We start from the raw sequence: 26,360 nt of genomic DNA, 5'->3' as shown, positions 1-26,360 counted from the left end.
ATTTACAGCTCCTAATAATTAAGGAGGCTGACCTAACTATTCATGGGCACTATGGATGAGACCTTCAGGCTATCACATGAACTGGGGGGCGGGGGTAGTGGGGACAACAGAGGCCCCACAGCTTATTTCCTTAGATGAACATGGGTAGGGAAAGCATAACTGTGTAAAGATAAAAACAGACTTATAAGACTAGAGGCCTATGACATGCTTGCCACATTTAAAAGTGTGAGGGAGACAGCCTCAACTTAAAACCTAAAAACCTAATTCAAAAAGAAAAAAAGAAAGAAAGAGAGAGAGAGAGAGAGAGAGAGAGAGAGAGAGAGAGAGAGAGAGAACACAATAAGACAGGAAGGAATACTTGTTTATTGCCACTGATGGTTTGATGTTATTTAACACCTCAAAATGTAATTCGTTTTCTCTTATGAGCCTCACTCCCTCAGCATGTCCCTTTCTGACTTTTTGGCTGGGGAACAACTTCAGAATGAACCCAGAATGAGCTATGGTGATGCAGAATGGATGTATGGCAGGGTAAATAATTTTAATTTAGGAATGTGGCTACATCACCCCTTGCTGAAATCTTAATGGCACCTGAGATTTATAACATAGTAAAAAACAATTATTCTCCCGTTGATTAATACATTAACATTTTGGAGTGGAAGCTAAACCATTGTCTTTTTTTTTTTTTTTTTTTTTTTATTGAGTCAAGTACGACACCTCCATTAAAATGATTTACTGGCTGTACCTTACAATTTAAGCACAGCAGCAACAGAAACGGTAAAAATCTTTTAACTTTACATGATTTGTGAAGTCATATGTGAAGGATTTACCATTTAAATCTTTCAGTACATGAAGCACATGGCCTATAAATCTGCCCCCCTTGTAGTTGCTGGATGCCTAAGAGAAATGCGTTTCACCAGGAAGACCGAGAGTGCAAATTCAAGTCAATTTCTAAGAAAGATTTATCTCTGTCTCTCTCCAAAGAACAGAGCAAATCTCTGAAGCCTCCACCTCTAATAATATTTGAAGTTTATCGATCAAGTGTACAGATCCGTGACAGCTAAAGGTAATGGTACTCTTCTGAGCTGAAACCTGATACAACGCTTTCAGCGGGAGGGCAGGGCTTAAAATTTCCATCGATATTTCCAATTCTGCTTGGAGACTAAGCACTGAAGGATGTGAGGAAATAACTCCTGACTGAGGCTCCCGTGGAAAGTGCTTTAATTAAAAGAGCCTCAATTAAAATGTGGAGGGTTTAAAGTGTTCCATGGAGTTAGCTTTGGGAAGACCATGGAATAACCCAAACCCCAACAGAAATGCCACGTCAGAGGCAGCAGCAGGTCGCCTGGACAGCAGGATGATGGGAGACTAATTGGAGGATGGAGATGGGTCAGAGGCAGGTGCTGCAGCCAATTAGTCCACTGCATGATGTGCAAGCCCCTTCAGCAACATGCCTAATAAGGTCCACTCTGATTCAGCGGCGAGGAATAGCCTGCCTCAGTCCAAGGGTTGCCGGCTACAGACAGTGCAGCCTCTAGTATCCTGAAAGTTCTTTCCACCAGGCAGAATGTGGTTGTGGGAACTTTTTGGCCTTTTAAGAAACAGCTTGTTGATGAAAAGTACTGCATGTGGGGTGTGCATTGATTACTGTTCTTATTCAGTGACAGGACACCTGCCACAAATCATGGAAGGGAGGACTTGTTTTGGTTCCTCTTCTGAGGACACAGTCTCACGGCAGGGAAGGAATGATGGCAGGACTGAGTGGGCAGCTGGTCGCATGGCATCCCCAGTCAGGAAGCAGGAAGAGGCAAATGCTGGCACTTGGCTTGCTTTTTCCTTTTTACTGGTCTGAGGTCTGGCCCATGGAATGGTACCACTCACATTAAGGACTGGGCCTCTCTCTTCAGGTAATCTTTTTTGGAGACATCATCACAGACACATCCAGGAGTGTGTTTCCACGGTGACTAAAAGCAGTCACGCTGATGACGAGGGGTGGGCATCACAGGATGGTACTGGGTTCTGTTCCTGCTGCAGGATTACACTTTACACCAAGGAGACAAACCCTACCGCAAACACTCAAATGTTCTGGGGCCAAGTAATAGTAACACTTGCCGGGTTCCCCTCATGGGAATGAAATTAACTAGTCTTCAGTTGCCATGGGCTTCAAAACGATTGAAAAGTTTGACTTTATTTCAATGAATTCCGTGTGTCTTAGGTTGGGGACAAAGAATACAGAGGCGGGTAAGGAATTACACGAGGCAAGTGCCACGCTGGGAGGACTGAGAACGGAAGTGGAAGTTTCTAGAAGTTGTTTAAGACAAAGTAAGTCCCCAGCATCAGGAGACAGGCAACTCTTGTCCACTATTAAAAGACTAATCCCCTTTTCTCCTGAGAGATGTGCTCGTATGTTTGAACTTGGGGGAGGTGGAGAAAGAATGAAAACCTTCTCAAAACAAGGTAGAAAAAAAAGTCATCTGGGGATTCCTTACTTGAGCCCAACTATTCATTTGACCTTTGTTCCCCAAATGTGCCCAGCCTAGCTATTTCCCCTTGTACTTAGCACACACTAAATACCTATGTTTTAGTTGTCTTCCCCACCCTCAAGGACATACACACTTTGCAGATGCTTATTTATAAGCGTAATCTCTCTATACACACTTTGATCAGAAAGTTTACTACTGCTAGTTAATCACCAAGACACTTTTCCTGCCTTCAATTACAGCAGATGGACACAGAAGGTAACTGATGTTTAATTTACAGGGAACACTGCTGGTTATGAGCTCCTTGCCGCCTCTTCCCACCTCTCCCCCACCCCACTCCCACCCCTGGTTGACGGTGGGAGGCAGTAATAGAGCTGTGACTGTTCCTAAGTGCCTGTCATGGTCTGTCTTCCCCTGTGGAGAGCAGTTGTTTGTCATTCATCTCTTCTGTTTCCTCTTGTGGGATGGGAGGCAGTTCCAACCGTGCTGTGGATTGGCTCAAAGTGGTAGGGGTGATGCTGGTTATCTGCTACTGGGTAAGAAGCACCTGCACCTACAGCTGATGCTGGTTACAGAGAGCAGCAACACGCGCTGGCATAGGGATGCACTTGGCTGACATGATAAAAACAAAGGACTGTGGAGGACCTGTGGTAAAGTCAGCTAGCCTCTGTTTCCCCTCTCCTGCTCATGAGGTTGAGGATTATGACTAGGTCTTGAGAAATGACGAACTGGAAAGGACAGGCTGCACCATCAGCGGATGGTCTTGTCCCTCTGGGGGAGTAGCTGCATCCATGTGGATTCTGTCCCTTTGCTGCTTGTTTTCCTGGGAACATCTCTCCAGGTTTCTTCATTCTGTAGTCAGACAAGGAAACTGGAAGCAAACTCTCCAGCTGCTGCAGCTTCTCAAGTGATATGTGAAGGTGGGAGTGCAAAGCTCCTATAAAATTGCAGGCAAAGGGAAGCCTCCTGGGCTTGCAACATCTTGTTTTGTTTCCAAAGTGGCTCCAGTTGTTCCTCTTGTATCGTTACCAGGGTTAGTGCCTTTGAACTTTGGGATAAAGCTGGGCCCTTGTCCTGGGGAGGAATGCCAAGCACATGCCTGGTACGTGCATATACAAAACAATCACTCTAGTTTCGGGTACACGGTCTGCCTGTAGTTAACCTCATCAAACTACCTTCACACACACACTCAGGTGAAAATCTAACCTAGACAACACTGAATGCTGAGTGTGGCAGCACTTCATTGTGGGAAAACTTTGGGTCTGCCTGTTCTAGCCCATCCTGCACCACTTCTACAGCTCTAAGTGTGGCAGATACATTATGAGCAGGTTAAAATTGTGAGTTAGCAATTCTTCTGGCAAAAAGCTGAAACCACTCGGCTCCAGGTGAGGTTTATAAGTTGCTAGCAGAAAGGCAAGTTGGCAAAATAAAGAAACAAAACCGAAACCCAAACCAAACCCTATAGCTTCAACCACCCTGGCCTTAATTTTAGTATCTTAGAAATCTCAGAATAACAGTAAGAGAATTAAAAGCAAACAAATAAAACCCACTTTCATCAAATTCCCAGGGATGTCCCAGATTGCTCAGCTACCTTCACCTCAGGGCAGCTGACCTGACCGTTCCCAGTCCTCAAGGGCAATGTGAATGGGGGTAATTCTGAAGGCTAGATTGGGCTTTTAGTTCTTCTCCACCCTTTCGTCTCTCTCTTTTTTTCTACTTGTATTCACTTCTTAAACACTTAAAGTGGAGAACTTCCTTCATGAAGCACTCCCTAGGCTCTGATGCCGGTGTGGATCAGGCATCTGCAAAGGGCCGGTTTCTATGGCTACTTTACCACCTGGCAGGAGATGTGCCACACGAACTGCCAGGAGAATGCCATGATTGTGGATCTGTTATAAGCCTTGCAGGCTGTGCTGTCAAATTAGGGATCCATGGGTGTCAAATTAGGGATCCATGGGAATGACTACGATGTCCTTGACAGGCTCCTGGCAAGGAAGTGTTGGCAGAGGGACTCTCATGGCAACCGCAGGCTGCCCATTCAGAAACAGAGGGTGCGGAATATAAAGTCAGTCTTTTTGCCAAAAGGATGCAAAGTTCTCTGCTTTGGAGAAGGTGGAGTGTGAAATGTGCAGTGTCAGGCATGATGGCCATAACTGCACTGTTGTACCTCATCCTTTGGGCTTCCTTGGTGCAGGCTTTAGGACATTTGGACATTTGGCAAAGTTGGTGCAGGCTAGACACTGCTCCAGCATCCACTGATCTGTTCTCTGGGACTACAAATTGTCTTTGGTCTCTCACAGGGGTCTCTCCTGCCCAAGGATGACTGGAGCCTGAGCTGAGGCTGAAATTTTGCAATAGCTCTGTCACTTGGTGCAGCTAAGGTCTCTCTGGACAAGTCAGTTTAATTAAAAACTCTTAGAATTGGTGTTTATGATGGAAATGTCGCCTCTAGCTTCCTAGAGCTGGAAGGATTAGTCTATCTCAGAAAAGGCTTAATGACTGTGATGTCACTTGCTACTTCTTGCTAAGGAGGAGGGAGAGGAGGCTGGCGGTACATATTCCAAACCTGAAGAAAAACGAAAAGCAAAACAAAACCTCAAACGCATGCACACACAGGCACACACACACCTGTGCTATCTGAAAGGTGTAGCTACCTGTTTTCATCGCCTATGGTAGCTCTCATCTAAGTCAACGGAGCTAAGCTGTGCTTTAAAAGCACAGCTTTATTACTGGAGGGGAACACGCTGAATGGCAAGCGCTGACAAAACGCCACGTTGTTTGCTAATCCTAATATGTTATTCTTCTTTTAAGATTTGCTTTTCTCAGCACCAATTCAATTATAGATGCTACAAATCCTTCTGACATTTAATTCCCTCTTGTCAGAGAGTAGTAAATGTATACAGTACATGCACAGCTCTCCCATTAAGATGTTAATATATAGTGGAGCACAGCTAGCCTTTATGCAGCATAACCTTTCCTTTTCCGTCTTCTCAGAGACGGGAAAGGAAGGAATCAACGTAGGCAAGAAAATCATGAAGATTCCCATATAGCATGCCAGGCGGCCAACGTCAGCCATCAGCTGCATTCGATTCTAGCAATGTCATGCTGCTATTCTGACATTTAGAGGGGCTGTGCGAGGCTACTGCAAGGAAATCCACAGTAGTCATTCTCAGTGTATACCCTGGAGCTCAGCACATGCTTATTTAAATGACAACTGTGTACAGACAGTGGCTGTTACACTGTTACTCAGTGGTCACGACTCAGGCTCTCCCTAACTGTCACTGCCTAGGCACAGGGGACCAAGTAGGACCTCATTTGCCATCAGACCTGGGCCAGAAGCTGAACTTCATTCCTTCCTGTGTGACTTCAGGCAGGTCAATCACCTCCTCTGAGATATTGACTCCAAGATATTCTGCTAGGGTTGATGCCAGGGGCCAGGGCATGGCTGTGCACAAAAGTGCCTATGTGGCTGAGGACTTGGCGTGTCGTTGGGACTCAGTGTCTGCTGAGCTTCAGGCCATTTTAAAAAACCCGAGGATGATCTTTTTGGTTCTTATCACTGACCCATATTTGTCAGCTCTTTAGAAGCAAGGGTCATCAGGCTTTCATTTCACTTATGCAGAATTGGCATGTGCTATAGCTGATGACTTTTCTGTTCTCTATGGTGATTAAGGAAGCCCAAGGCCACTGGATGTACCTTATGATTTCAGGACTGTAATGTTAAACACTCTGCAGCTGGTGATCAGGACAAGTCTTTTAAAATGCAAATTTCTCTCCCTTCTCCAGTCTTTTGGTTTAGTTAATTTAAGCATCAGCAGAAATGACTCCATGAAACAGAAGGCCAATCCCAAGGCATGTAGCATCTTCAGAGAGTAGAGCCCTGCTCTATTTGTCTTATAATGGGACACTGACACTGGGATTGCTTTCTCTGTTTTAAGCAATGGGGAGGCACTGAGGATGACACTGGAGTTTTCCTTATAGGAACCTGATAAGGAGAGAGTATAAAGTATTTCCAAACCAGCATTCCCACTAGAATCTGTCTCTACAGATAGATGCTTTGGTGGGCCTCAGGCATTTGGGGGTGTGAAGAGGATGGAATCATGGATATGGTGAAGTCACCCCATAGCAGTGTCCAACCTGAGGAATTGGAACTCACACTTCACACTGTGGCTAGCAACATTTTAGTCCAAAGAAAACGTTGGGTCTATTTGGCCATGAACACCTTCCTCCCCATGGTGAAAACAGTAGCATGTTGGATTATGGGAAAGGTCAGCACTAGGGGGAAATCCAAACTCCTGTTGTAGGAAAGACTCTGACTGTGGGTCTCATGTGATTTACACTAAACTTAAAAGACTTCTTTTTCAGCTCCCAAATGCTGAGGTTACAGGTATGTACCAGGATGAACAACTTAAATTTTAAAGAGTGAAACTTCCATGTCTTAAACCCTTTCAAGTATTAGTTTACAATGGCATTTAGGACCACCCCAGGGAGGAACTAATCCCATCATTTAGGGGACTCCATGGGGCAGTGGCACCGAGAGCATCAGAGCAGAGCATGGGTGGATCTTCTCTGAAGGTGAAGGCACTTAATTAGTAAAACAACTTTTCCAGGTCAGTTAGCACATGGCTGTATTTCTGATGGGCTGTGCAGGGCCCAACTTTCCTCTGCATGTTCCCTAATGCCCACAATAAAATGAAAAGGAGCAAAAATTGTATTCTCAAGAGACTCCAAAGTAGAAGAAGCTGTGGAGTTTTCAGAGGCTGAGAACCCTGAACCTTGAACCAGGGGCCCATATTTAAATTCTGTCCATGTAAATTGCTTGGGGCCTCTATGGGTGCCTGCTTTCTTCACTTATAAATTAACAACCCTTCCTTAACTATCCCACAGGAATTTCATGAGGATCCCCTACGGCAGCAGGCCCATTCCCACCCATCGGGTCTTCCCTGTCCCTGGGTCTCTGGGATGCTTTTCTAATGTGTCCCCCACCTTCTCCTGTCTCAGCTACTCATTTACAACTGTTTGGCTTTAACTTTTCATAATCACAATCAACTTGGGGAACCAGTCTGTGTTCCCTACTGGAAAGTTTCCATTGGATGGCAGGACAAGCCTGTGAAATTCAAGGCTGGTCCAGCTCATACTGGGTCTTATTTCCCACTGTTTAGTAGGGGCCAGCCCAGAGCCCAGCACATGGAGTTCAAACACTTTTATGGAATAAAAATTAGGTAATATATTATGAGGGCCAGGGGTGTTGTTTAGTGATAGAGTCTTTCTTTTCTCCTCCTCCTCCTCTTCTTTTTGATATATTATCTACCAAGAAAATTAAACAGCCTGTTTTCCAAACCAGGGTCACACTTCATGTACTGCTCACTAACTCAAGACTTCCTCCAAAATGCAGTGGCTGCTGAGTGTCTCTGTGTGTGCTTGTGCATGTATGTACGAATGTGCTCACTTGTGTGGTGGATGACGTGTGCCGGAGCCATATAATGCATCCTGCCTGAGAATAGCTGGATGCGAAGGCCAGGACATAAAGTCCAGGCTTTCTCTATAACCCACCCAGAGAGCCAAGAGTTGGTTCCCTGGGTTTGCTCCCAACAACTATGGAAGTCAGGCAGAAGCCTGCCCATCCCTGGCATGTTTTTGTGGCTTGTGAAGGGCATTAAGGATTTTTTTCCAGATCACTTTCTCATTCAGAGGGTAACAAGAGTTGAAAGCAGCACTGGAATCCCTTGTCAGTGTCTCTGCTTCCAAAGCAGAAGACAGATGGGCTGCCCTGCCAGCACCGAGGGCTATTCCTGGGCATACCATTTACCACCTCCTTCCACTGAACAGTTCCCAGAGGCCCCTCCACTGATGAAGGAGGAAGAGGCAGTTGGAGACAGTTTTGTTAAAGTTTTAAAGTAAAATAGAAGGATAAATATGCTTAAAGCTTTTCTATTCCACAAGGGTGGTAATAACCACCAGCTGTCACTGAGAAATAGCAGATGTAATTGATAAAACAATTCAAAACTAGTGTGGACCTATCATCAATAAAATTAACACACCAAAAGTAAATAAAAGGGTTCAAAGAAGAAGCGGAGAGGCCCCCACCCCAAGTTGGCCAATAACTGAATCAGTGAACTGGGCACTGAGCCTTTTTTCAAATATAGATTACAGAGGAGGATCAGCTGGGCATCTCGCTTTGCTGGTTGAGGGCTGCACAGCATATGCTGCCTATAACACTGTCATTAACTGAGGCAGGCACCAGTGAATGGAGGATGAAGGGTGGGGGCTGGGCAGGGGGCAATTTGGAAGTGTGAAACATTAATCCCTAATGCGGAAAGGATGGACTTTTTACCCAATACGGCAGGGAGTGGGTAACATTATTCATTATCACAGTTTAGCATTAAATGGGCAACACCTACTCTAATTTATTGATGGGCTGTTTAAGGCGGGTGTTAGCCTGTTTGTCTTGTATTATAATTGAATTCAGTCTCCAGGCTACAGAAATTTGAGAAGTTCATCCTTTCTCAGTCAATATGATCCCCTTCAGTGACCCATTTCAAGACAGCTTCATAAAAAATAATGTATTTTGTTTTAATAAATTTAAACACTATGACAGCTGCTCAATTTTTATTGGTTGTTTTTTTCTCCCTTTAGATGTCTTTTCGCTGCCTAGAGAAGCCAAGCTCACAATCAATAGTAATTGATTAATCAGCATCCCCTTTGAACAAAGGTGCTAATCAGTTTTTGATTAGTTCATCAAACCAGATGCAAAGGCAGCCCAGCCCCAGCCTGCCAGTTCATCAGCGGTCGACATGACTTATGACTCCCAGAAACAGGAATGCCTCAGGCCGAAAGGGATTGGGTGGGGGCAATGTAATTATTAATTTGACCAAATTATTATGAACACAAATGGTTGTTGGTTTATTGCTCCTGGACGGAGTGACTGATAGAATGGCAGTGGAGAGCCATCCAACACAGTGCAGGGCTGGGACCTGCAGGGTTCCTAATTGATGATGCTGGGAAAAGAGGTACCTGGCTGATTCATGGTTTCCTAAGGAGGACAAAATTCCTTTCGCCTGTCTGAGTGATCATTGTCTGGAAAATATGCCAAAAGAGATCAGGGTCAACTCAGGATTCTCAGGATTCTTGAAAGATCCAGTGGTACAGGCTCACTGTCCCTGAGGTGAGTGCCAGAACACAGAACACTTCCACGGGGGGGGGGGGAGGGGGGAGGCAAGCTGTTGTTTACTTCTATGGCATTGTGCTATAGCCATGTAGGACTTACCTACTCTTATTTTAAAAGAAAAGAAACTTAATGGGGATTTTTTTTTTTGAAACTTTTTAAAATATATCAATTACAAGTAAGAGACAAATGAATGACATGGCTAATGGGTGGCTTCCTATCTAATTTATTTACTTACTGAAATTCACTAGTATTTAAAATTCATTAATTTATCCAAAAAGCATTAACTGGCTGCTTACTGCAAGACAGGTATCCGCAGGCGACAGGCCCAGCGTGTAACCTCGTGGAAGCTTCTGCTCCAACAGCTGTTGGAAACTACAACAGCTCAGCTCACCCTCGCATAGGGGACAGAGCAAAAAAGTGAAGGTATATCTGAGGTCTCATAGAATCACACATCTGGAAATAGAGCAGTGTGTTTTGAGATACAGGGGAAGTACAAGCTGGGTTTTCACTAAGTTATAGTTAAGGACAGCATCTCAAGCACCAGCCATTCAAAACAATGATAGGAACAATGTTTAGGGCAATATGAAATCTGCTTTCCAGTGGGCTCCAGTAAGGAACCACATGCCTGTGCTTTGGTTTCTCCACTGCAATGTCAAGGGGCTTGCTTACTGATTCACTAAGTACTTTGACCAATCAGAGTGCTTCAGAAGCTGTAGACAGTTGGCACTGAAGGCTCATGACATCATGGGAGCTCATATAATTGTTTAGCTCTGATCATTTTAAATCTCCTTCCTCCCTCTTCTTTAGGATATGCTTCTTATTCTGGATTAGTAACACCTAAGTCCTGGAATCAAGCATGAAACCTACTTTTGCAAGAGCTCTGTATGCTGTGAAAAAGGTCTGAGGTGGATAATTAGTTTACAGCCTGGTGTGTGACAAAACAATTGCTCCCCCCATTCTACCACCTACTTCAAAGTACTATAATATGGCTTTCTAGTCTATTCTACAGAAGTAGACAGTCAGTCAGTATGACTTTAAGATCCTGTCACATAATCCAACAGCAACTGCTTTATAATGCAACCAAGCTTCTCCTGAGCATTATACATCTAGGATGGAAACATTAAGTCACCAAGAAGAGTGGCCTCAGCATTCTGCTCTCTACTGTATTTATGGCACAGGCCTTGGTCTGAAATACACACATTGTTCCCATAGGAAAGAAAGGTGGGTGAGTGAATGGAGAAGGAGACATTATCTGTGCCAATTTATTCTTTCCTTAGTCTCAGAATCCACACTGACCCCTCAGCAAACCAAGTGGTCATTTGGTCACAGTGGACAAAGAACCCACAGGTTGGACACTGCAGTGCCTTACCTAGTGACTAGCCCTTACCTGAGAGATCCTCACTGTCCAGTTCTTCTGCGGAATTGGGCAACTGAGTAGGGCCTTACAAGTAAAAACAAATCGTTTTTCTTTTCATTCCTCGAGGGACATAAACAAAACACTTAAGAACTGAGGATGGATTTTGTTTAAAAAAAAAAAAAAAACATGAGCCAAATCTCTTGCTATCTCTCACTTTTTTTGGAGAGCTTGAATATATTAATCCATATGTTCATTTCTTTAATCATGTAATTTTGTTATTGCTATACAATCGAGGCAGAAGGAGTCCTTGGCCTCCACTGTTGAAAGCACATGAAACATGAGGGCGAATGGTTAAAAATCACTCATTCAAAACAGCATGCAGAAAGAAAAAAGTAAAGCTGAATTGTTAGCTGTGGACACTCTGATATATCTTTTAAATATGAATGTATTTAGATGCTACATACTGATGTATGTAAGTTTTATCTTGCGTTTTGCTGAAAATGGAAATCCTTTGCCAATACTGACAAACACAGTTCATTATCAATTTAGCACAATCTTGGATCACATATTTCAAAATGGTATAGCACCTGCTAACTACAGATTGCAGGTTATGCCTTCATCAGAAACATCTGATTCACAACTCATTTTTTTAAGAAGAATTTCATAAATCAATGGTGTTCTGGAAAAATAAAACCCTCAAAGCTGAAAAAGCAGTTAGGCCAGGAGATAATCAAATGGGGCTTGAAATGCCTGTATTCCAGTCAACCCCAATGTTGGTCAGCTGAGACAGTTTGCCACCAGCTCTGCTCTGAATTAAGTGAGGTGGAGTATAGCTAAACAGAGGGAGGTTCAGCTAGAGATGGCTTCTCCTCATGCTCATTCCCAGCTCATCTTTTAAGGAAGTTTATTAAACAACACAAAACTTTAGGTTGGCCTTTGCTTATTAATGTCTGTTCTCCTTCAATCCCATCTTATTGCCCCAGAAACTCAACTCCCACAATAGCTGTCTTATAATCTCTAGCTGTCATTTTGAAGATGGCTATGGATCTAATTCAGTTGCATGGTCTTTGGAGAGAGACACAAGTTTTGCATCTTTCCCCTCCCTGGAGCTCAGCACAAAGTATATTCTCAGTAATTACTTGCTGAGTTAATGTTTTGAGAGTCATCATTGGTGAATTACTGACCAGAGCCTAAACGTAACCAAAACAAATGCTCTGGTAATACATAACTAAAACAAGTTTGTATGAGTAGTCATTAAAGCTTAGATTTTCTAAGGTGCTTTACAAAGAAGCCAAATGAACATGGAGAGCTGGTTGAGTGTGTTGCGAGGCTGTTCCAACATCAGTTCTAAAAGGAGTTTCCCACATGAACCCTGGATGCCAAATGCTCCAGAGCAGAAGCCAAATCAAAATGAAAGCCTTTAGATTTCACAGGTGTTCCCAAGCTATGGAACCAGGCAACTAAAGGGACCGTGGTAATGCAATAAATTATAAAAGCAGCTGAGGAGAAATGCTAGCCTTTGTCCTGAAATCTGATTGGCTGAAAGTGCTTCTATTTCTAATTGGCTTTATCCATCGTATAAAGACTGATGAATACAATTATTTGAATAACTGTTATAAATGGGCAACATAAAGTAGTTCTCTGTACTTAATTATGAATTTGCAGTTCTCAAAAGGCTAATCCCTCACTTCTGCGTGGCCCGATGAATATCAAAGTGTTCTACATACGTGCATTGTGTCCACTCAACCACATTAAAAAAGAATGTTTCAAGTAGGCAGCTTTACTGCCTAAGGCTTGTTTCCTTGGGGAGGACACTAGAAAGCTAATTAAAAAAATAAAAACAAATATGTTTATGAAGTATTATTGATATGCAAAGTTTTCCATTTAGAAGCAACAGACAGTTAATATAAACCCCATAAAAGCGGAAACTGTCATTTTTAATGGCATAAAATTTAAAATATACCAAATCATCTGGAATCTCCAGATTATGTTCCAAACTGAGAAGTCATTTAGGCCAGTGGCATTAAATTTGCTTTTGTGGTTTGATTTTTTTTTTTAACATGAATCTACAGCACACTGCCATAGTTGGATAATTTCTGAATAAACATAATTAGAAGAGTTTACCATAGCACTGGCTGTATAGTGAGGAAAAACAAAATCTTCCTCCAAGAACTGCTTTGGTTTAGGTATTTTTCTTTCATGTTAAAAATTAGACTCCTCTCATTTTCTCAAAGAAAATGACAAAGATGCATTTTATAAAAGCAGAGAATATTTCTCAAAAGGAAACACTGCCATTTAATAACAAGTAGGAAATTACTTCTCCTTTCTTCCATTCAAAATTTCCTATCATCTATTCAAGTTCTAGTCACTTCTAATTAAAATGCATGCAATGCATTTCTTCAAATTCTGTTAAACCAATGAAAGTTTACTTTTGTTGCATATGGGATTTTTTTGGAGCAATTAAGGAAGTCCTAAGATGCAGACATGATCATTTAATTTATGCACATTGGCTGTCTTTTCTGCAGAGACTAATGTTTGGCTTTTTCTGGCATTACAGGTACTATGGCACAGGCTAAGCATTGTGTGCTTCTGGAGCTGGAATTTCTCTTTCATGACAGTACCTGCTGGCTTCTCAAAGTGGTGCAATAAGGCAATTTTAAACCAGAAGAAAAACCTCAAAGAATTAGAATCAGTCAGAAATCCTAGCCATTTTGATAAGTGCAAAAATCAAGTTTTTGATTTTTTTTTTTTTTTTTTTACCTAAAGAGGCTTCTGAGTTCAATTCATCAGGTTATCATATAAATATTTTACAGAAAATTACAAAAAAGAACAATGAAATAAAATCCCTAGGAAACAAAACCTTGGCCCAGTGGCCTAGTACCATTCCCATTAGGAAAAACAAAGTAGGCGACGGTCTCTCTCTTACCTACGCAGCACACATCTGATCACTTGGCCATGTCATGGAAACTGATACTTCCACCACCAGCCATAAGAGTTCAGACGCCCCCGGTAGTTTTAATCTAAAAGCTCATCATCCTGTTCTTCCTGCTTTGTCAGCTTTTGTGGAGAGTTTTTCCCTTCTTCCCATGAGCAGAAATTTGGTTCACGCCGTTAAAGAGCAGCACAGAGTTTCCAAACTGCATATCAAGGCTGCAACGCAATCTTCAGGTCCTGCAGCCATTCGTGAACCTCTTTAGCTTTGTTCTCGGGTAGCGCATACAATGTCTGCAGAGTCCCTTGACTGAATGACAGCCTTTGAATGCCACTGTTATGTACTCATACAGAGAGATGTACACAGAGGCACACAGACAGACGGTGGACATAGCGATTGTAATCATGTGCACTGCTGGCTGGTCTTCTTTTAAACAGACTTAAGAATTCCCCCATAACTGATTACCAGGGAAGGGAAGGACATAACACAGTGCTTTCAGGAGTCTATCATGGTCTGTACTAGCATAAGTCAGGGAAAGGGAGACTCATGGGGCTGTTTCCCAAGGACAGGCAGTGGGCTGGGGTGTGGGCTTGGTATCTGGCACTGGTCAAATACTTTGAAACCAAAAAGGAAAATGAAAAATGTTTCTGAGGATCTCTCCATTCTAGAATGAATTAAAATCTATTTAAAAACTCAAACTGGGATAAGAAAAATCCCTAGGACTGTCAGCCTCCACTGCCTCAACAGGGAGAAAAGGCAGGCAGAGTTAAGAGAGTGCAGAGAAAGGGTTATGGGGGAGGAGAAGGGAAAGAGACAAAAGAGACAAAGAGAGAGAGAGAGAGAGAGAGAGAGAGAGAGAGAGAGAGCTCCAACCCAGAAGCCAGCTGACCGCAGTGCAACAGAAGCACAAGCGCTATTCCAGCCCGTGGGCATGCTGTGACCCAACCCCTCATGGGGGCAGGGGGAGGGGAGGGGAAGGGAGAGGACACACCAAACAGGAAAGAACAGGCACAAGACATTTACAGAGACGCGTCCACATTGAAACAGACAGACAAAAACCATCACACACACCCACACACCAAATAACCATAATAACGACGACACCGCCCGTGCGTTAACCACCCATGCATGTCTGCCTGCAGCTTCTGGCCACGAGCTATCAGGATTTGGCAGTGGTTTTTTTTTTTTTTTCTTTTTTCTTTTTCGTATCTTTCAACATGCACACACAACACAGGGTTTTTTTTTTTTTTTTTTTTTCTTTCCTGTGCAGGCCTTTAAGGATGAGCTCCAAAACCACAAGTGCTCAAGATCCTCATTCAAAGAGACCCGGTGTCAGCCTCGCCTAAAAATCTCATTCTTACACTCATATTTATCTTTATTCTCAGTGAGGTCCTTAAAAACATATGGTGGTGAACTGTTGCTTGGTTTTCTTTTGGAGAAAATCCATTTGGTTTCGAATCATGCCCATGCACGTCCAACCTTCCAACACATGCTTATTCCAATCAGTTATTGGTTAAAACAAACGGTCAACACACATGAACAACTAGAATAAACTTCATACATACTCTAGCAACACAAGCTTGAATAAAACATGTTAATGAGTCTTCAAAGGGAAATCTTGAAAGGGTCTGTTTGTTAAATAGAAAACAGCAATATGGAAAATTCAGTTTATCATTTTTAAGACCAATAAGATGCCACAGCTGGCTGACTTAGTATGTCTTGTCATTTAAGTTGCTAAGTTATCAAGCCACTTAACTTTTTTTTTTTTTTTTTCTGGGACCAGATCACCATAAGGGCCATCTCGAGGTCACCATGTGAATCAGACAGTTGCTGCACTGAAGATGGGTCTCCAGTACCAGGCTCACCTGTTTCCTCAGTCTATAACTTCCACCACATCTTGTTACCCTTTCCAAATGACTTAGAAAATTTCTTCCTATTTCATCAAGTAAAATTTCAGATGTCACTTAGGTTTTTCATTAGAGCTTTTGGCTGTGGGCTTGAGAGTCTGCTGGTCAGAATAGTAGGGGACCCTTTGAGAAGACACTATGAGGATCAGGAACAAGTTGGAAGAATATATTTATAAATGCATGCTAGGGCTCAGCTAGGATTATCCGTCAGTCTCAGCTGCTGAGGAGTACAACTGGAGGCATGAGAGATACATGGCATAAGAAGACTGTCTTTGCTACTTTCTCCCACAGACTTCTCACTCCAGTCAGTCCCGCCTGTAAACCTGGCTTGATATTGCCTCTAAATAGAAAGACAGTGGCTGCTTCTCAAGGCCCAGCCAGCCCCATGTCCTGCCACCAGAATGCTATATAACCCCAAGCCATGTCTTCAGAGACTCCTCTCCCCTTTCTCTCTTTTTAAAGAGACAGACCTAATTAAAATGAGCAGCCCAGAATTAGACTCAGCTTTTATTTGAAGTCTCAATTTCAGACCAGAGGACAAATTTTCTAGTTTGCATACCCTATCTGGGTATTTAATGATGCCACAAATCCAAGTACTTGGATTTTTATCAAGGGAATGAAACATTGAATTTTGGGGCTTTAGGGAAGAAATGGTCACTACTTCTTCAAAGAACCCTGAGAATTTGGGACTCTTAGGTTACACTTGACCCTGGTGTTAATTATAGGAAGCCCAAAACTTAAGAGTACTTTAAAAAGAATAAAAGAAAATCTCCCGAGCTACAATGAAGCCAAGTTAAAGCTCTGAGGATAATCAAGAAATCAGGATACTTTCAATTAAAGATGAAACACGAAAAATAAGGTTTTTGTTTGTTTGTTTGTTTTTGTTTTGTTCTTTGAGATACGGTTTCTCTGTGTAGCCCTGGCTGTCCTAGAACTCACTTTGTAGACCAGGCTGGCCTCAAACTCACAGAGATCCACTTGCCTCTGCCTCCTGAGTGCTGGGATTAAAGGTGTACACTACCACTCAACTAAGTTTAATGGAGTGTGGTACCTAAGGTGTAGCCAGTTCGGTGGACATCACCTTAGAAATGGAAACTTTATACCGAATGGGTTTCTCATGACTGTCCAGTGTACCTGACCCCTTTAACTTATTGCATGGACATGTCCCTTTGTCCCAATGGCAGGAAAGGAAAGTGAAGTGGGAGTAGGCTGGAAAGCTGCATCACTTCCTACTTAAGTTTGTGTTGCCTTGTAAGAGAGGGAGAAGGAGAGGAAGAAGAGAGAAAGAGAGGGAGAGAGGAAGAGAGAGGAAGAAAGGAAGAGAATGAGAGTCCTGCTTATCATGACCAAGGACAGCCCAACAGATTTTACTCACAGGTTCCCAACTTCTAAGTTCTTAGACATAGTTGCCTAAGGAAGTCAGTGTGGACTAGATGTTATTTTAGAAACTGAATTGACACTACAGGGCTGGCTGATCACCTCTTGTCACTGAAGTGACAGATTTTCACCCTAAATAGCATATAAAGTGATTGAAGCAGGTCCTTTACCAAATGATTCCCTCGGATCCAGTTATTAAAATTCAGCCCCCTTTAGACCAACATAAGCACTGCTCTAAGCACTATCTTGCCAAGGTTAGATTTGAGCCGAGTAATAAAATAATTCACAGATTAAACAGGACTCTCAATTTCTGATTGAACAAAAACAAAAACTGAAGTTAATAGAACTGTCCCCATTTGGTAGTGCACTGGTGACAGGGGAAAGCAGATAATGTGTCCGCATGTACCTGTCTGAAGTTTATGCACTCAATTTGTAATCAACTTTTGCTAAACAAACAAACAAAAAACCCTTAATGTACTTTTTATTATTTGGCTTACAAAGTACCACACACCGAAGGCTTCCTTAAAACCCTAATTCGCAGTGTCCAAAGGGACATGGGGGAACAGTATTGGGGAGCTGTTTCCCACCCGATAGAAGCATAAGCTTGAATGAACAGAGACTGGGGTGGCTGGGTGGACAGGTTCCTGGAGGAAGAGAATGAAAGTCATGACATTTCTGGAGAAGACCAGTAGGCTTCTTCTCTTCATGTTGGGAGTCTAAACGGTGATCATCCTTCGGACTGTCTGTCTCAAAAATGGAGGAACAAAGAACCCCCTTTCAAAATTCCCTGAGGTAAAAACTGGTAAGTGAAGCATTTGGGCTAGCTCTGCAGACAAATACTCTCTCTCTTTTTAAAAAATTTAATTTAAAAAGTTTCAAAGTCTCATTGATTCCAAGGTTTGGTGGAGTTTTACAGACAAGGAGGAATGCGTGATGGACACCCTGCCATGCTTGCCACCGGAGAGGAGACCTCATCTCATACTGCAAGCATTGGGTGCTGAACTCACAACAGAAATGACAAGACTCAGTGTAAGGCCAAGCATTAAGAAATGATGGTGCATTTATGAGCTCAGTCTATTTGGAGCGTGAGTTCCCTTGAAGACTGCATTTCTTTTTCCCAGGCTTGCCTTGCCTCTCAGCAGTGCTGAGAAAGTAGATAACAGTAATGTGATACCAACCGTGAACTGCTGGTTCTGTCGTCGCCGTTGTGTCTACAGACGGGAACAGAGGATTGGAGGAAGGGAAGAAACAGGAGGAACGGCATGCAAAAAAAGGGAGAATGGAAAAAAAATGGAACAGATAATATATGAGCAAGCTTTCAAAGAACACCGCGTGACAAGCAATAATAAATGAAAAGCCAAAAGCATCTGAAGTGAGTTGCACTGTTTTAAGACATGCCTTGAGCTCAAAGCTGCGAGCCAGGGAGGAAAACAGTAAATTCTTTGGTTCCGGGGGTCTTGCCAGGACACACGTGTTTGCGAGTCAATAGTCAGGGGACATGCAAAGTGATGAGAAACACCAGTGCAAACTCAGTGGCTGCTAAAAGGTTCTTAATGCATCGAAGCTCAGGACTGCGACAGAAAAGCTCAGTCGGAAGGCTAGTTAAACAATGGATTCAGACATTCAAACATTGCCTTGTTTTAATACAACCCACCCGGGCATTGGGACTTCTTGTTAAGTATCAGACCCACTCTTAGGAGGGTGCTTTTTCAGCTGAAGCTCAGACGCTTGCAGGTGAATGTGCAGCACACAGATTCAAGTTTTCCATCCACTGTATTATTTCATCAGAAGATAGCCAGCAAGTTAAAGTCATGGAGAGGCCATGGGAGCGAACATGTTCAAGATATAGTCACACATACACCACACACACATACATACACGCACATGTACAAACACACATGCATGTACACCAAATAATTTTTCATCTTACAAGATATGTTATAACCTATGAGGCCTGTCAGAAAAACACACATGTTCACACAACTGCCAAACACCACTTGTGAATTTCAAGGTCTCAAGAACCCAGCCATCCCTGTGTACAGCGTCACAGCCACAGGCTTGCTTGTCAAGAGTCTGCTGTCATGGCTGGGTCAGGAGACAGAGCCATCATCTTCACTGGTGCTCTCCCACTCGTGGCCTGCCTCTTTCTTCTACTTCCAATGCTGTTCAAGTCTGCGCCTATCAGGTTGTGGCAACACCTTTTCTTCACAGGGAAAATATCCGCAAAGCACTCAAGGAATGCATTTTCTCTTTACTTTTGACTATAGAAGTGGGGTGAATAACTGACAAAATGCATGATGGCGTTCATTTTCCAGTCATCCTAGACACAGGTCTTCTGGCCAACTTCATTCTAATGTCAATGCACCAGTACTGCAGTTTTCAAGTATGTTTCTTCTACCAGGCCCTCTCTAGTCAGAAGCTGCTGGTGGTCAGGTGGGATACTGAGGGTTAAAAATCACATGTTATCCCTGCCATTTTTATGATGCAATTCTTTAGCTGGCAACTGTTTCCACTGACTCTTTGGACCTCGACATAGGCAATGTTTAAATGCACCAGAATATCAAACATAGAATGTATTTTTGAGGGGAGGATTCCAATGAGCCTGGAGCTTCTGATGTATAAATATGACACATGAATTCACACCGGTGTTCCCCTTCAGTTGGCATGCTTTCTGGGCCAATAGGGACCCCATTACCATAAAAAACTCAGAGACCTTCTAAGGAGCCAGAATTAATCAGAGGTCTGAGAGGCCAATGCAGCTTGATATAACCGATCACTAAATTTCTCAAGACTAGAGGAAGGAGGGAAAAAAATCATAAAATACACTGCAGAAGAGTACAATACTTACAAGTCAAGTCTGTGTGCCTAAAATAGCAGTGAAAACAACACAGAAAATTGTACAGTTGAAACAAACCCTACACCAGATCCTTAAGGATGACAGATACATCTCCATAGTTGAGACATCCTAGTCCAACAGTGGTTTGAGGCACTTTAAATTTGAGGGGCAGGATCAAAGGCACATTTGTATAAACATTTATATGCATGTAATACATTTTATAGGCAGGCATTGGCTCCTTTCCAAAACACTAAAGAAAAAGCAATAACTGCTTTGGCTCATTATTTTTGTGGTAGCACTTCTAACACCCATTTTAGGGGGAGGGGAACCAGGTAAATCATCAGTGTAAAACGAAAGAAAGATGGGTTGACTAAAACACCAGGGTTAGAAGTTTCAAAAATCAGATCTGAACATTGACCAATGATCCCAATTTACTGTCTTCCTGCATTAGGGCATTGTGTCAGCTTCATGACAAAATTAAACCAGGTGAAGCAAGGCGTCAGCTCTTACATGGGCACTGAACAATAAATGCAGCCATGAGCATAGTGCATTTTGCTCCCCAGCTCTAGGGATGCGAAATCCATCAATTGCACCCAACAGAAGAGAAAAGGGGGTATTGCAGAAAAACACTCTAAAACAGTTAAGCAAACACATATTCAAGTCAAACAACACGACTAGTGCAGCTGGACACGGCAAGCCTATGAGCAGCAATGGAAGGGATGCTGCAGCGGGAACACAGGTTGGCTACTGGTTTAAATCAGGATTGGGAATGTTTCTGGGGAGCTATTGAGTCTGCTTCTCAGAGAGCATCCGGTATGTGACTGAGCAGAGGCTATGTCAAGTCAAAGGAGAAGGGAGAATGCTTTACAAGTGACTGTGTGCTCCCACACCATGTAGAAACCAAGGACAGCATGGCTCTGGGCTGAGTACTGAGCTGTGAAGCACATTTATTAGGGTGTCTTCACCACAAAGTGAAGAAAAGTACAACATCACCCCCCCCCCCCGCCACCAAGAATCAGTTTCTGGGTGGTTACTGGTAACATTTTGTGTGGGCAAAAGCAAACATTTCCAATACAAGTTATAAATGTAATAATTGGCTTGAAAAATAGTGTCTAGTTGCCCTCACAAAAGCCTTTAAAAGCTAATTTTGTTGTCTTAAAAAAAACAAAACATTGAGCTAGGCCTATGAGAAATAAGTCACAAAAAGTTGAATGGAAGGCATTGGGTTATAATACACAAAAGGGCTAAGCTAAGCCATCATCTCTAGTTTTAATCATAGTGAGGGCAAATGTATTATATATTATTTTATATGTTTAAAAAATAATGAAACAAACAAAAACAAGCCAATTCCCTGTTCTCCCAAATGCTATGAATGTAGGAGTCTTACTAGGCATTTCCTAGCTGTTTTATGAGTTACAACCAAAAGAATTACATCTGAGCTAGGGCCTTGCAGTGACTTTTTCTGAAAAGCACTCATTTCATTCAACACTGCCTTCCCTTCTTAGGCTCACAGCCCTTCGAACAGTTAATGTGACCCTGCCTCAAATAACCAAAACAGCCACAGATATTTCACGTTTCAGTATAAGAAATTTGCAAAATGAGAAAGCAATGACAATGTGTGAGATTAGAGACTGAAGCCATTTTACCAAGTAGCCAAGCGGAGGGAATAAAACCCAACCCGCCTGAGAGGCAGCTGGGCAATATTTAGTTGAAACAGTCATGTGTAAGCCCCAGTGTGGCCCATTCTAATCCTTTCAGATGGATTCTCTCCAACTTAGAATTGTTCATTGAGTGTGACAGACTGGGGGCTTAAAACTAATCCATAAATTAGTCTGTGGTCTCAAACACAACGGGTGCCATAAATGAAAATGAAAATCCTACAACAAAATTAAATTCACAACCTTAAATACTTTTCTTACCAATTGACCTGTGCGGTTCTTGTATTATGACACAGAGTCACTGCAGGACAGCATGTGGCTATGTGAGACCAGGGTGAATGCTGGAGAATGCTGCGGGTACAACCTAAAAAAAAACAGCCTATCCTAGAGCAGCTCGTAGTGTAAGGAATTCAAGCTCTCCTGTTTTGCCAGCCATACCCTCTTAGACAGAAGTGGGACAAGCAGCCTGGCAACATTTTAATACACTTTCCCTTAGTTTATTTTCTTAACTAAAGTCAATACAGAACCAATGGGCTTCCTTAATTGAATTCCTCTTCAGTCTCTGCTATGGAGAGGCTTTAAATCTCAGCACCAGGGCAGGCAAAGAATTCCCCTGACAATTTTACTTCATAGCTGTGCTGTGCTTGCCAATATATATTAAATATGGGTGTTTTTCCCCCCTCTCTTTCTCCCCTTCAAGTTATTTGAAATTTGTTGAAAGAAAAAATAAAGTGCTGGGAAATTCAAGTTTAAAATGTATTTTCTACTGGTTTTCCAATTAATTTCCTTGCCACCTATGTTCTGCTTAATTAACATACCAGTCTTTATTGATGGAGAAAGTGGCCAAGAACAGAGCTAAGCTAAAAGACCCAAACTGGAGTGCCCTAAGAAAGACATTGTGTGTGTGTGTGTGTGTGTGTGTGTGTGTGTGTGTGTGTACTCACCTGTGTGGGTGCATGTGAAGGGGTTGACACACCAGGATGTCCTCAACTGTTTCGCCACCTTAATTTTTTGAGACATTTTCTCACTGGACTGGAGCTCACCATTTTGTCTCGTCTCCGTGACTGTGAGCTTCTGGGGCCCTGGGTCTCTGTTCCTATGTGCCGGGACTCTCAGCACCTGCTGCCACACCTGGCTCTGACATCAGTGTTGGAGATCCTAACTTAGGCTTTCATGATTGAGGAGCAGGGGCTTTATCATGGAGCCACCTCAGCAGCCCTAGATTATTTCCTAAGTGTCACCTTACCCTCAGAGTGAGGATACATGAGACCCAGAACAGCAGGAAGGGGAGGTTATTTCATTGTTGCTGTTAAGCAAATTCAAGTTTTGTTAAAAGCTTCCTCAAAATTGTTCACTCTGTGTATCCCAGGCCCCAGAGATCTCTCATTTGCAAAGCAGATGTTCTGTAAAATAATTAGAATCTATATAGTGTGGTTTCCTTTCACAAGGAAAACAATCCCTGTAGCATTGTCTCTGAATGCCAGTAGGAACAGGACGAAGGGGTCGGGACACAAGCCAGGGGAGAAGAGCTGGGAGTGATGCAGGGAAGGTGGTGGCCAGAGCAGAAGAGGAAGGGGCTCTGCAAGGCTAAGACTCATGAGTTACTGGAAGACTGGGCCCTTCAATTTCTATGTTCCTACACTCAAAGAGCTCCAGGTATCATTTCTGAATCTCAAAAAATCTGCATTATGTGCTTTGCTGACAAGTGTTGAACACAGATATTGGTTGTATCTCTACCTCTGGGATTAAATCTTAAATAAAGAATATACACTTAGGAAAACTATTCATTGAATTAAGATATATCAACTCACTTTCCATCCCTCACTCTGTTTTTTAAAAATGTGGATTCTGATGACTTTCAATATTTGCAGTACTCTGGCTTTCCTCTGTTCCTTCTTAAACCAGCATGTATCAAAAATGGTTGGATATGAGGTAACAGGTAGTGGGTTTACAATTATTGGAAAGTGAAAACGTAGACAGAACAGTATGAAAAGAAATGGACACGGGCTCATTAATAGTAATTAGTGCCCTAATAATATTCCTGTTCTCAGGCACACTGGCATATCAGAAACACTTTGTAAGTGTTCAGTACATGAGGGAAGACTGCCTTAATGGAGTAAATTCCAACTTAGGAAGAAGGCAACTCAGTAAGCATTGTAGGAAGAAGGATGTGTATTTCCTATGGGGAAAAAGGGCCTACTCTAGGCAATATGAATACACTCCCCTTGAAGATAGATGCTAGAAGTACGATCAGTCCTTCATGCTTTATTTCCAAATGTCACCCTTTCGTATCTACATTCTGTCTGTTCTTTGATGCCACCGACAAAGACCACTTCTGTGGCAACTGCTGCCTTTGACACTGAACATTCTAGTTGTGTGGCATCTCTCAACCACACAGGAAGGGATTTAAAGAGTTCTTTTCTGCACAAACTGTGGTGCTCAGTCTTTGTTGAATGCCTATCTAAGAGTAGACCAGCGTCTAGCCTTTCCATGCTGCCAATACCAGCGGCTCAGGATTGGAATTGTTAGACTCAACCTTGTAGGCGAAAGCTCTGTTTCTACTTAGATGGCCTCACCATCAACACTGCATCAAGCACATGTGTGCCCTCCTTATACCTGAGACATTGCACACAGGCTACAGTGTAAGTTCCCCTACTGGCATACTCTCCAAATACTACTAACTGGACAAAGGCCGTGTGGGCCTTCTGTGTTATGATCTGATTCACATTAACTTGGCAAAAAAGCCTATGATATCAAGCTGTGAAAGTCCAAATAATACATGGGCCTGAGGCTAGGAGTCACATCCTCCTAGGTATATTGGCTTTTGAGTGCTCTGACACCAGTAAGAGAAACCTTGCAATTTTCTTTTCCAAGAAACACACAAAATATTTAATTGAATCCACGCTTTAAAAAAAGAGAAAAACTCATTTAGAAATGACCTACTTCATTCTTATGAAAGGCTTTTAAACTGCATTTTACAATCTGGCCCTATAGCTATTCATTCTTATTCTAAGGCTGCTTTAGTATTATTATCATTATTTTTTTTTTTTAATTTATGGCAGTTGCGTGACCCACAGGCTGAGCTCTTCCTGGCCTGCACTTTGTATCTAAACTGTGAAAGGTGTTTGTGACTGAATGCTGAGTACTTTTTGTGGCACGCCCTATCAAGCACCCAAGTCAGAACTCCACTAGTCATGAACAATACAATATCCAGGTTAATTAAAGAGAAAAACAGAGAATGCTTTCCCAGGAAAATTTCAGGAAGGAAGCCTGACCCAATTGAAAGGAAGAGGCCAAACACAGGGAAAGGGGCTACTATTCTTGAAACATGAACTTGACCAGAAAGTTAAAACAATTCATCTGTTATGCTCTCCCGAGCTATGGCATATGCTTTCACAAATGAAGAAACCCTATGGAAAATGTGACATGACAAAAAAGTAAAACACTAAGGTGGGGGTGGGAGGGGCACTCCCAAAGCCAAGAGCTGAACAGAACCAATAATAACATCAACTAGCAGGAAAGATAAGAGCGACACCTTTGAACCTTAGGGCATATGCCAATGAGGCTCTAAATGGTTTCTCACAAAACTGCATCCTCAAATTGTTTTTTATGTTGAGGGGTCTTATATTAATGTCAGGGACTTAGCAGTTGTAAAGCTACATCTCTGCTGATATGGCAGATGGATACTGAATATTTTCTTCTCTTTTGAGACAAGGCCTCACTATGTAGAGCGGCATGGCCTCCAACTCAAAGATCCACTTGCCTCTGCCTTCGAAGCACTGGGATTAAGTGTGAACACCAGGCCCAGTCTGAGTATTTTTTTCATACTGCAGAAATTTTTTCCTAGGGCTACACTTCTGGGGTGTCTGGCTTATCAGCAGATCTGTTTCAAGTGGAGAGGACAGTAGGCAGAGGGCACTGTTCTCCTAGGAACCTAGGGAATCTAAGATATGGGATGGGGGAGTGCCAAGAAGAGTTGGAAGAGTCAAAGATTCCTCTCCTTCAAGGGGCCCCAGGATGTATCTGTAGCTTGTTTTGAGAGCTTGACGACTGGGAACAAATTTTTTTTTCCCAACAAAGAGAACAATTCCATTACCCTGGGTAGAGAAGATAAAAGATAGCTCTGCAATGCTTCTTTTAGAAAAATCAGAAATCAACTTGGACCCTTTGAGCTTAGAAAATATTTTTCTATTGCATTTATACATTTCTCTGGTAATGGAACTCTGACCTAGGGAATGGGTTTCAGCTACTGCATTTGACTAGAAGTAAAGGAATAGCCGACTCTGGGTGCTTCTTTTCCTTTGTAGAGGCCAGCTTTATGTTACTGTCACTGGATTCAGCTGTTGAAGCTTTTAAGGCTAATGGTGACTATAAACGTACCAAGCAGTGTACTAGAGGGGAGGAGTGGAAATTAATTTAGCTATCCATTTGTCAGGATTCCGTCTGGAAGATTCTTTAGGAACCAATCTAACTCTAGACGCTAGCCTGACCCTTTAAAATGGGCCGTAGAACCATTCAACTCAATAACCTCTAATCTGTTTGGAGAAAGGAGCAAATGTTAAACTCTACAAGTTGCTTTCTGGGCAAGATAAATACATAGAACGTGGCTTGTTAAGATACAGTAAGCCTGAAAGATCACATCCATTAA

The 26,360-nt window shown here is 42.6% G+C and overlaps 1 protein-coding gene across 6 annotated transcripts in view; it reads right to left on the bottom strand.

Annotated features, from left to right (window-relative positions):
* Window positions 1–26,360, bottom strand: part of Cadm1 (cell adhesion molecule 1) — a 322,638-nt gene that overhangs the window by 5,420 nt on the left and 290,858 nt on the right. For 2 of the 6 annotated variants that reach the window (XM_060373186.1, XM_060373195.1), the window contains 2 exons: window positions 18,397–18,429; window positions 11,033–11,086 (listed from right to left, as the gene is read on the bottom strand). The exons of 2 other annotated variants lie outside the window; for them this stretch is intronic. In XM_060373186.1, coding sequence (XP_060229169.1) covers window positions 11,033–11,086; window positions 18,397–18,429 — 87 coding nt within the window. The remainder of the gene's footprint in view (window positions 1–11,032; window positions 11,087–18,396; window positions 18,430–26,360) is intronic. 2 more of the 6 variants (XM_060373190.1, XM_060373202.1) reach the window with 1 other exon arrangement.

This window comes from Meriones unguiculatus, chromosome 1 (assembly GCF_030254825.1).
Source record: "Meriones unguiculatus strain TT.TT164.6M chromosome 1, Bangor_MerUng_6.1, whole genome shotgun sequence".
Lineage (NCBI taxonomy): Eukaryota > Metazoa > Chordata > Mammalia > Rodentia > Muridae > Meriones > Meriones unguiculatus.
Note: the sequence above shows the minus strand (reverse complement) of the source record. Positions and strands in the feature narration are given on the sequence as shown.